Source organism: Salvelinus namaycush, chromosome 37 (genome assembly GCF_016432855.1).
Source record: "Salvelinus namaycush isolate Seneca chromosome 37, SaNama_1.0, whole genome shotgun sequence".
NCBI classification, from domain to species: domain Eukaryota; kingdom Metazoa; phylum Chordata; class Actinopteri; order Salmoniformes; family Salmonidae; genus Salvelinus; species Salvelinus namaycush.
The window spans coordinates 16,713,850-16,725,926 of NC_052343.1; the positions used below are offsets into that span (position 1 = coordinate 16,713,850).

Consider the following 12,077-nt stretch of genomic DNA (forward strand, 5'->3'; position numbering starts at 1 on the left):
AGGCCTTAGGGCAGTGTTACCTGGGTCTCACTGGTTCTGTTCTCACTACCACCACCACCCACAGTAAAACGTATTTCACTACTTCAAGCAATAACAAAAATCTTCTTTAGGAAAACCATTTTTTTACTGCATGAGTAGTAGGATAATGACCAAGTCTTTAACAGTTCCTGTTTAGTTTCCCCAAAGAAAAAGTGTGTGCCTGCTTTGTGTTTGTTCCAGGTTCCGTGAGTGTGAACGGAGATGTGATGAAGACCCCTGTTGCCGTGGAATCGGATACGTCAGGGACACACAGTCACCTGGTCAGTTGTTATTTCAGTCAAGATATTTATTGACATGTTTTTACAGTGCTGACAATTTCTCCGACATTCAAAGTTCAAGGGGCAAGAGAGAAGAGGGAAACAATCACAATATAGCTCCAAAGTCCAAAGGAGACACAAATATTTCCTCAAGTGTGTCTGTGTGTGTGTGTGTGTCTTTGTGTGTGTGTGTGTGTCTTTGTGTGTGTGTGTGTGTCTTTGTGTGTGTGTGTGTGTGTGTGTGTGTGTGTGTGTGTGTGTGTCTTTGTGTGTGTGTGTGTGTCTTTGTGTCTTTGTGTGTGTCTTTGTGTGTGTGTGTCTTTGTGTGTGTGTGTGTGTGTGTGTGTGTGTGTGTGTGTGTGTGTGTGTGTGTGTGTGTGTGTGTGTGTGTGTGTGTGTGTGTGTGTGTGTGTGTGTGTGTGTGTGCTGTCTCCATCCAGGACCAGACGTTCTCTGCCTGACTCTGAACAGCTTTGGCATCCAGACATGTGGTGAAGGTGAGAGGACAACCTGGAGAGTCCAGGACTGCACCCCCTCCAAAGTAGAAACCGGCGTGTATCCGCTTGGCTGGTACGAGAAACCAGGTGTGTGTATACGTCTGAGGATAAGTAGGTACAGGGTGACTCCCAAATGGCACCCTATTCCCTATGGGCTCCTGGTCAAAAGTAGTGCACTACATAGGGAATAGGGTGCCATTTGAAACGCTACAACGTTTATGGTAGCTTACTCAGCGAGGAGGCATGAAACACATCTTGACGAACATCTGGCCAACATCTTGAGTTGTCTCTTACCTTTTAGGTTTGATGTCTTGAATGTTACTTTCTCTTCTGGAAATAGTGACAGCGGCGTTGCCCTGGTTACAGTCTGTGCGTCCCAAATGGAACCTTCTCTTTATAGTGCACTACATTTGACCAGAGCTCATTGGGGGAATAGTGTGCTATTTGGGACACAGACAAGGAGACGCTGCACACTGATTTAAACAGATACACGTGTTATTCTGCTTCAGCTGTTGATCTCTTTTTGTGTGTTATATTTTGCCACCTGGTAAGGATTTCAGAGACTACAAATTGTTCTTACTTTTTTTGAGAAATTCTCAGACTCTGTGGTAATTTTTCTATTCTTAAGAGTCCCTTTATAGCTAACACACTTGTTTCTGTTTCAAGTGGCACCCTATCTATGTCGTGCCCTAGGGTGCTATTTGGGGCACAGCGGTAATACATATTTCCTCCAGTTGGTGTTGCAGAGCCACGTGATCTAACAGACACATTTATTAGCCAAGTTGTTTTCTGATCATTAAGGAATTGATTACGTGACGACTCAAACGTTTCCATTGTTCCCCACAGTTAACCAGTGGACTAAATCACCACGATTGTGCCCCAGTTTCGAACTACGTGTTCCTTCAAAGAATGGTAAGAGTGCAGTTAATATTTCTCCTCAGGAGTTAGAATGTACAATACATCACACTGTTAGTTTGACACGTCAGCTACAGTAAACAGACTACTGTGTGTTTACTCCTGCTGTCATCCTTCTGTAAATGGTTGGATAGAAACAGGTCGGCCTTTCTGTCTCTGGATGAGGCCCAAATGGCCCCCTGTTCCTTCTGTATATGTTTTATTTATTTAACCTCTATTTAACCTTTATTTAACTAGGCAACTCAGTTAAGAACAAATTCTTATTTACAGTGACGGCCTACACCTGCCAAACCCTCCCCTAACACAGACAAACGCTGGGCCAATTGTACGCCGCCCTATGGGACTCCCGATCACGGCCGGTTGTGATACAACCCGGGTTAGAACCAGTGTCTGTAGTGACGCCTCTAGCACTGAGATGCAGTGCCTTAGACCCCTGCGCCACTCGTGAGCCTATTCCTTATATAGTGCTCTACTTTTGACCAATGCCCATAGGGCTCTGTTAAAAAATAGTGCATTATGGGGAATGGGGTGCTGTTTGGGCGACAACCCATTTCACATTTGTGTGTGTTCAAAGGGAACCCCCCCCGCCCTCACATCAAAGAGACAAACTAACATGGTCATTTTGCGAGCTTTCATTGTGCTGACGTGCTGAAATGTTTACAAGCCACCGTGTTTCCCACTTAGCCTTTAATTAGACACACTTCCTCCATACCCTCCAGCAGCTAGAAACCTGTCTATTAGACAGAGGAGATGCTGTCTCCAATGGCTCCACTAGCTAGAAACCTGTCCATTAGACAGAGGAGATGCTGTCTCCAATGGCTCCAGTAACTATAAACCTGTCCATTAGACAGAGGAGATGCTGTCTCCATACCCTCCAGTAACTATAAACCTGTCCATTAGACAGAGGAGATGCTGTCTCCAACGGCTCCAGTAACTATAAACCTGTCCATTAGACAGAGGAGATGCTGTCTCCAACGGCTCCAGTAACTAGAAACCTGTCCATTAGACAGAGGAGATTCTGTCTCCAACGGCTCCAGTAACTAGAAACCTGTCCATTAGACAGAGGAGATGCTGTCTCCATACCCTCCAGCAGCTAGAAACCTGTCCATTAGACAGAGGAGATGCTGTCTCCAACGGCTTCCTGTAGCTATGAACCTGTCCATTAGACAGAGGCGATGCTGTCTCCAACGGCTCCAGTAACTATAAACCTGTCCATTAGACAGAGGAGATGCTGTCTCCATACCCTCCAGTAACTATAAACCTGTCCATTAGACAGAGGAGATGCTGTCTCCAACGGCTCCAGTAACTATAAACCTGTCCATTAGACAGAGGAGATGCTGTCTCCAACGGCTCCAGTAACTATAAACCTGTCCATTAGACAGAGGAGATGCTGTCTCCAACGGCTCCAGTAACTATAAACCTGTCCATTAGACAGAGGAGATGCTGTCTCCAACAGCTCCAGTAGCTAGAAACCTGTCCATTAGACAGAGGGGATGCTGTCTCCAACGGCTCCAGTAACTATAAACCTGTCCATTAGACAGAGGAGATGCTGTCTCCAACGGCTCCAGTAACTATAAACCTGTCCATTAGACAGAGGGGATGCTGTCTCCAACGGCTCCAGTAACTATAAACCTGTCCATTAGACAGAGGAGATGCTGTCTCCAACGGCTCCAGTAACTATAAACCTGTCCATTAGACAGAGGAGATGCTGTCTCCATACCCTCCAGCAGCTAGAAACCTGTCCATTAGACAGAGGAGATGCTGTCTCCAACGGCTTCCTGTAGCTATGAACCTGTCCATTAGACAGAGGAGATGCTGTCTCCAACGGCTCCAGTAACTATAAACCTGTCCATTAGACAGAGGAGATGCTGTCTCCATACCCTCCAGTAACTATAAACCTGTCCATTAGACAGAGGAGATGCTGTCTCCAACGGCTCCAGTAACTATAAACCTGTCCATTAGACAGAGGAGATGCTGTCTCCAACGGCTCCAGTAACTATAAACCTGTCCATTAGACAGAGGAGATGCTGTCTCCAACGGCTCCAGTAACTATAAACCTGTCCATTAGACAGAGGAGATGCTGTCTCCAACGGCTCCAGTAACTAGAAACCTGTCCATTAGACAGAGGAGATGCTGTCTCCAACAGCTCCAGTAGCTAGAAACCTGTCCATTAGACAGAGGGGATGCTGTCTCCAACGGCTCCAGTAACTATAAACCTGTCCATTAGACAGAGGAGATGCTGTCTCCAACGGCTCCAGTAACTATAAACCTGTCCATTAGACAGAGGAGATGCTGTCTCCATACCCTCCAGCAGCTAGAAACCTGTCCATTAGACAGAGGAGATGCTGTCTCCAACGGCTTCCTGTAGCTATGAACCTGTCCATTAGACAGAGGAGATGCTGTCTCCATACCCTCCAGCAGCTAGAAACCTGTCCATTAGACAGAGGAGATGCTGTCTCCATACCCTCCAGCAGCTAGAAACCTGTCCATTAGACAGAGGAGATGCTGTCTCCAACGGCTCCAGTAGCTATGAACCTGTCCATTAGACAGAGGAGGTTACAGGCTTTCAACTGCTCTCATTACCATCTAGCACACTAGATAGTGTTGGAATTGGATGCTTAAGAGAGCTCTGTCCTTTTGACATTAAAATACATTTCAATGGCTGCATCCAAAATATGGAGCCTTTTACCTTGTGTAGGATACTGCTTCTGAACAGAGCCCTATGGGACAATGTGTTAAATGCAGACAATGTGTTAGATGCATCCCCTGCTGATAAAGATGTGTGTCTCTCTGCCAGTGAGTTTGAGTGAGTGGAGACTCCTGGATGCGTCCTCTACTCTGGTGGATCCGTCCGTCTCCACGTTTGACATTATTCACATCAGTAAAGACATCGCTGAGGACCTGGACAGGACCAGAGACTGGTGTCTGTCTGGTGAGAAACATCTTCATCGTGTGCCAGAGGTCAACGTCCCCCAACTCAGGACCACACATGCCCCCTGGCAAGAGGGTTTAAGCCCCTCCTCGGTCTCTCCTGTCTGTGCCCCTCATCTGTGCCCCTCCTCGGTCTCTCCTGTCTGTGCCCCTCATCTGTGCCCCTCTTCGGTCTCTCCTGTCTGTGCCCCTCATCTGTGCCCCTCATCTGTGCCCCTCCTCAGTCTCTCGTGTCTGTGCTCCTCCTCGGTCTCTCCTGTCTGTGCCCCTCATCTGTGCCCCTCATCTGTGCCCCTCCTCGGTCTCTCCTGTCTGTGCCCCTCATCTGTGCCCCTCCTCGGTCTCTCCTGTCTGTGCCCCTCATCTGTGCCCCTCCTCGGTCTCTCGTGTCTGTGCTCCTCCTCGGTCTCTCCTGTCTGTGCCCCTCATCTGTGCCCCTCCTCGGTCTCTCCTGTCTGAGCCCCTCATCTGTGCCCCTCCTCGGTCTCTCCTGTCTGTACCCCTCATCTGTGCTCCTCCTCGGTCTCTCCTGGTTGTACCCCTCATCTGTGCCCCTCCTCGGTCTCTCCTGTCTGTGCCCCTCATCTGTGCCCCTCCTCGGTCTCTCCTGTCTGTGCTCCTCATCTGTGCTCCTCCTCGGTCTCTCCTGTCTGTACCCCTCATCTGTGCCCCTCCTCGGTCTCTCCTGTCTGTACCCCTCATCTGTGCCCCTCCTCGGTCTCTCCTGTCTGTACCCCTCATCTGTGCTCCTCCTCGGTCTCTCCTGGTTGTACCCCTCATCTGTGCCCCTCCTCGGTCTCTCCTGTCTGTGCCCCTCATCTGTGCCCCTCCTCGGTCTCTCCTGTCTGAGCCCCTCATCTGTGCCCCTCCTTGGTCTCTCCTGTCTGTGCCCCTCATCTGTGCCCCTCCTCGGTCTCTCGTGTCTGTGCTCCTCCTCGGTCTCTCCTGTCTGAGCCCCTCATCTGTGCCCCTCCTCGGTCTCTCCTGTCTGTGCCCCTCATCTGTGCCCCTCCTCGGTCTCTCGTGTCTGTGCTCCTCCTCGGTCTCTCCTGTCTGTGCCCCTCATCTGTGCCCCTCCTCGGTCTCTCGTGTCTGTGCTCCTCCTCGGTCTCTCCTGTCTGAGCCCCTCATCTGTGCCCCTCCTCGGTCTCTCCTGTCTGTGCCCCTCATCTGTGCTCCTCCTCGGTCTCTCCTGTCTGTGCCCCTCATCTGTGCCCCTCCTCGGTCTCTCCTGTCTGTGCCCCTCATCTGTGCCCCTCCTCGGTCTCTCCTGTCTGTACCCCTCATCTGTGCCCCTCCTCGGTCTCTCGTGTCTGTGCTCCTCCTCGGTCTCTCCTGTCTGTGCCCCTCATCTGTGCCCCTCCTCGGTCTCTCCTGTCTGTACCCCTCATCTGTGCCCCTCCTCGGTCTCTCCTGTCTGTGCCCCTCATCTGTGCCCCTCCTCGGTCTCTCCTGTCTGAGCCCCTCATCTGTGCCCCTCCTCGGTCTCTCCTGTCTGTACCCCTCATCTGTGCCCCTCCTCGGTCTCTCCTGTCTGTGCCCCTCATCTGTGCTCCTCCTCGGTCTCTCCTGTCTGTACCCCTCATCTGTGCCCCTCCTCGGTCTCTCCTGTCTGTGCCCCTCATCTGTGCCCCTCCTCGGTCTCTCCTGTCTGAGCCCCTCATCTGTGCCCCTCCTCGGTCTCTCCTGTCTGTACCCCTCATCTGTGCCCCTCCTCGGTCTCTCCTGTCTGAACCCCAATCCTTGTATCTACCTCTCTCTAGTCTCCTTTTCTGTCCATTAAACTGTGTCTGTGTGTCTCCCCTCAGCCTGTGAGGAGGCTGAGTCCTGTGCTGTGGTGTCAGTGGGGCGGACCGTCTCGGCTGTCCGCTGTGTCCTCTACCCAGACACCCTGGCCTGTGGCCCCTCCACTACCACCACCACTGGAGGTCAGGACTGTCGGCTGGTCATCAGAGAGTCAGCTCTCAAGGTCTACCTCCACAAAGGTAGGCAACATCCCTGACCCTGGCTCACTATACATCCCTGACCCTGGTTCACTATACATCCCTGACCCTGGCTCACTATACATCCCTGACCCTGGCTCACTATACATCCCTGACCCTGGTTCACTATACATCCCTGGCCCTGGTTCACTATACATCCCTGACCCTGGTTCACTATACATCCCTGGCCCTGGTTCACTATACATCCCTGACCCTGGTTCACTATACATCCCTGACCCTGGTTCACTATACATCCCTGACCCTGGTTCACTATACATCCCTGACCCTGGTTCACTATACATCCCTGACCCTGGTTCACTATACATCCCTGACCCTGACTCACTATACATCCCTGACCCTGGCTCACTATACATCCCTGACCCTGGTTCACTATACATCCCTGACCCTGGTTCACTTTACATCCCTGACCCTGGTTCACTATACATCCCTGACCCTGGTTCACTATACATCCCTGACCCTGGTTCACTATACATCCCTGACCCTGGTTCACTATACATCCCTGACCCTGGTTCACTATACATCCCTGACCCTGGTTCACTATACATCCCTGACCCTGGCTCACTTTACATCCCTGACCCTGGTTCACTATACATCCCTGACCCTGACTCACTATACATCCCTGACCCTGGTTCACTATACATCCCTGACCCTGGCTCACTTTACTGCTGCTAATATGTCTAGTGTTTGAAGAAACAGAGATGTTTATTGGTGGGTTAGGTCATGTCAATCACTGCAGCCTACTTATTGTAATGATCATTATTATTAGAAAGCGTTATTTATCTTCAGAGATGTGCTGAATGAGTTTTACAGCTGGTTGATTCCAGTGCAGACGGGGTCTCCGTCCCAAATCGCACCTGTTCCCTATATGGTGCACTACTGTTGACCAGGGCCCATAGTTGTCAGTCCAGGCTTCCCTCTGACTGATGATTATTTTTTCTGTGGGATCCAGAACCCAAGGCGGAGTTGACGTCAGTGTTTATCCCGGCTCACGGAACGCTCCAGGGAGAGGCCATGACAACGCTGCTCGGGTCAGACAGGAAGACAGTCAGACAGTTCTTGGGAGTTCCGTACGCTCGTCCTCCTATCAGAGCCCTCCGTTTCGCCCCCCCACAGCCTGCTGAATGGAGTGGCACATGGAACGCCACGATTACCAGGTAAACAATGACTCTGTGGAGGAAGATATTTTTTAAGATGCGTTAGAAAGGTTTTGGATAATTTCATCCAGTAGTTTTGAAAGTTGCGTTCACGAGCCAAAACGGGTCTCTGAAAAAGTTATTTTCAAAAAATCTAAAAATATTTTACCTTTATTTAACTAGGCAAGTCAGTTAAGAACAAATTCTTATTCACAATGACAGCCTAGGAACAGTGGGTTAACTGCCTTGTTCAGGGGCAGACAAGTATTGGATACACTGCCAATTTTGCAGGTTTTCCTACTTACAAAGCATGTAGAGGTCTGTAATTTTTTATCATAGGTACACTTCAACTGTGAGAGACGGAATCTAAAACAAAAATCCAGAAAATCACATTGTATATGATTTTTAAGTAATTAATTAGCATTTTATTGCATGACATAAGTATTTGATCACCTACCAACCAGTAAGAATTCCGGCTCTCACAGACCTGTTAGTTGTTCTTTAAGAAGCCCTCCTGTTCTCCACTCATTACCTGTATTAACTGCACCTGTTTGAACTCGTTACCTGTATAAAAGACACCTGTCCACACACTCAATCAAACAGACTCCAGCCTCTCCACAATGGCCAAGACCAGAGAGCTGTGTAAGGACATCAGGGATAAAATTGTAGACCTGAACAAGGCTGGGATGGGCTACAGGACAATAGGCAAGCAGCTTGGTGAGAAGGCAACAACTGTTGGCGCAATTATTAGAAAATGGAAGAAGTTCAAGATGACGGTCAATCACCCTCGGTCTGGGGCTCCATGCAATTTCTATGATGTGTTATGAATTTGTAAGGGCTAAAGATCCTGTTCCATCTCTTTAAGAATGTCTGTCTGAGTGTCTGTCTGAGTGTGTGTCTGTGTTGCTTCCATATTTGCACCACGTGTAATGGTATTTCTTTGTTTGTCTCATATCTGTCTATCTGTTGTTTTAGTGTGTGTCTGTGTTGGTTCCTTATCTGCAGTGTGTTAATGTGTCCTGTAATTTTGTTGTTGTGGATGTTTCCCATGGTCGACCCAGTTGTACCACATGCAGTGTGTTAATGTGTCCTCTAATCCTGTTATTGTGCATGTTTCCCATGGTAGACCCAGTTGTACCACATGCAGTGTGTTAATGTGTCCTCTAATCCTGTTGTTGTGGATGTTTCCCATGGTCGACCCAGTTGTACCACATGCAGTGTGTTAATGTGTCCTCTAATCTTGTTATTGTGGATGTTTCCCATGGTAGACCCAGTTGTACCACATGCAGTGTGTTAATGTGTCCTCTAATCTTGTTATTGTGCATGTTTCCCATGGTCGACCCAGTTGTACCACATGCAGTGTGTTAATGTGTCCTCTAATCTTGTTATTGTGGATGTTTCCCATGGTAGACCCAGCTGTCTGCAGCCTGGAGCTGTGGAGTCATCAGCCAGCAGTGAGGACTGTCTGTACCTCAACATCTTCGTCCCCAGCGGCATCGTAAGTCACATTGTACCTATAGAGATCTTTGTTGCACTAGAAGCCTGTTGACCTCTCCTTTAGTAACCCCTAGACACCTCAGACACCACTCCACTACCGGTCCCTCAGATTGACCGTTGCACTAGAAGCCTGTTGACCTCTCCTTTAGTAACCCCTAGACACCTCAGACACCACTCCACTACCGGTCCCTCAGATTGACCGTTGCACTAGAAGCCTGCTGACCTCTCCTTTAGTAACCCCTAGACACCTCAGACACCACTCCACTACCGGTCCCTCAGATTGACCGTTGCACTAGAAGCCTGTTGACCTCTCCTTTAGTAACCCCTAGACACCTCAGACACCACTCCACTACCGGTCCCTCAGATTGACCGTTGCACTAGAAGCCTGTTGACCTCTCCTTTAGTAACCCCTAGACACCTCAGACACCACTCCACTACCGGTCCCTCAGATTGACCGTTGCACTAGAAGCCTGTTGACCTCTCCTTTAGTAACCCCTAGACACCTCAGACACCACTCCACTACCGGTCCCTCAGATTGACCGTTGCACTAGAAGCCTGTTGACCTCTCCTTTAGTAACCCCTAGACACCTCAGACACCACTCCACTACCGGTCCCTCAGATTGACCGTTGCACTAGAAGCCTGTTGACCTCTCCTTTAGTAACCCCTAGACACCTCAGACACCACTCCACTACCGGTCCCTCAGATTGACCGTTGCACTAGAAGCCTGCTGACCTCTCCTTTAGTAACCCCTAGACACCTCAGACACCACTCCACTACCGGTCCCTCAGATTGACCGTTGCACTAGAAGCCTGTTGACCTCTCCTTTAGTAACCCCTAGACACCTCAGACACCACTCCACTACCGGTCCCTCAGATTGACCGTTGCACTAGAAGCCTGTTGACCTCTCCTTTAGTAACCCCTAGACACCTCAGACACCACTCCACTACCGGTCCCTCAGATTGACCGTTGCACTAGAAGCCTGTTGACCTCTCCTTTAGTAACCCCTAGACACCTCAGACACCACTCCACTACCGGTCCCTCAGATTGACCGTTGCACTAGAAGCCTGTTGACCTCTCCTTTAGTAACCCCTAGACACCTCAGACACCACTCCACTACCGGTCCCTCAGATTGACCGTTGCACTAGAAGCCTGTTGACCTCTCCTTTAGTAACCCCTAGACACCTCAGACACCACTCCACTACCGGTCCCTCAGATTGACCGTTGCACTAGAAGCCTGTTGACCTCTCCTTTAGTAACCCCTAGACACCTCAGACACCACTCCACTACCGGTCCCTCAGATTGACCGTTGCACTAGAAGCCTGTTGACCTCTCCTTTAGTAACCCCTAGACACCTCAGACACCACTCCACTACCGGTCCCTCAGATTGACCGTTGCACTAGAAGCCTGCTGACCTCTCCTTTAGTAACCCCTAGACACCTCAGACACCACTCCACTACCGGTCCCTCAGATTGACCGTTGCACTAGAAGCCTGTTGACCTCTCCTTTAGTAACCCCTAGACACCTCAGACACCACTCCACTACCGGTCCCTCAGATTGACCGTTGCACTAGAAGCCTGTTGACCTCTCCTTTAGTAACCCCTAGACACCTCAGACACCACTCCACTACCGGTCCCTCAGATTGACCGTTGCACTAGAAGCCTGTTGACCTCTCCTTTAGTAACCCCTAGACACCTCAGACACCACTCCACTACCGGTCCCTCAGATTGACAGTGGGTCTGCCGTGTCATTCCTCTGATAGAGAGGGAGTGCAGCGGTCCTGGTGTTCTTCCATAACCCGTCTGGAGCAGCCAGCAATGACACACCATCTCTACTGGACGGCTCCTACCTGGCTGCCGTCGGCAACATCGTCGTGGTTACCGTCAACACCAGGGTTGCAGCGTTCGGATTCCTCAGCACAGGTGCTCCCCTTAACACACGTTAGAAGCAGCATTCAATTATCTTATAGGTTATATGCTTTCAAAAGTAACAAAAGTCACGAGTGCTGCCTTCTAAATCTGAACTCACATTTGGATCTGAGAGCGCATAATAAGTGAATGTTAAAGTAGAAGGAAGATAGTGGACATGAAGATAGAATCAGGTCACGATGGAAGTGAAGGGGAGAGGATGACATGTTTACTGTTGGTATTCTGCTGCTGTGGAGGGCTTAGAGGGCCCGGAGGGAGAGATGGGGTGGAGGGGGGAGGGAGAGATGGGGTGGAGGGGGGAGGGAGAGATGGGGTGGAGGGGGGAGGGAGAGATGGGGTGGGGGGGGAGGGAGAGAGATGGGGGGGGGGGGGAAACGCATCTCTGCTGATGGTGTGTTCTGTGCTGATGTGGCACTGAGAGGGAGGAGTGACTCTCTCCACAGTCAGCTAGCCAGCCATAGCACACAGCTGGCACTCTCACAGACATGCGGAAGGACTGTGTGTCTGTGTGTTCAAGTTTCAACTTTGTTATCCGAGACAGCACTTTGTGTTTTAGAGTATGATGTATAGTCTTGGTGATAGGAGCCCTCAGACAGCAACTCTAGAAGACCCTGCAACACATCCACACCTACTAAACCACTGGTCCCTCCCAGACAGCTCTTCTATAAAGCTCTGCAACACAGCCACACCTACTAAACCACTGGCCCCTCCCAGACAGCTCTTCTATAAAGCCCTGCAACACAGCAACACCTCTAAACCACTGGCCCCTCCCAGACAGCTCTTCTATAAAGCCCTGCAACACAGCAACACCTACTAAACCACTGGCCCCTCCCAGACAGCTCTTCTATAAAGCCCTGCAACACAGCCACACCTACTAAA

General features: G+C 50.1%; 1 protein-coding gene across 1 annotated transcript in view; it reads left to right on the plus strand.

Moving 5' to 3' along the window:
* Nucleotides 1-12,077, plus strand: part of tg (thyroglobulin) — a 77,999-nt gene that overhangs the window by 42,650 nt on the left and 23,272 nt on the right. Inside the window, exons 35-42 of the mRNA XM_038977455.1 lie at nt 220-299; nt 737-880; nt 1,640-1,705; nt 4,506-4,640; nt 6,448-6,624; nt 7,592-7,796; nt 9,186-9,277; nt 11,037-11,192. Coding sequence (XP_038833383.1) covers nt 220-299; nt 737-880; nt 1,640-1,705; nt 4,506-4,640; nt 6,448-6,624; nt 7,592-7,796; nt 9,186-9,277; nt 11,037-11,192 — 1,055 coding nt within the window. The remainder of the gene's footprint in view (nt 1-219; nt 300-736; nt 881-1,639; nt 1,706-4,505; nt 4,641-6,447; nt 6,625-7,591; nt 7,797-9,185; nt 9,278-11,036; nt 11,193-12,077) is intronic.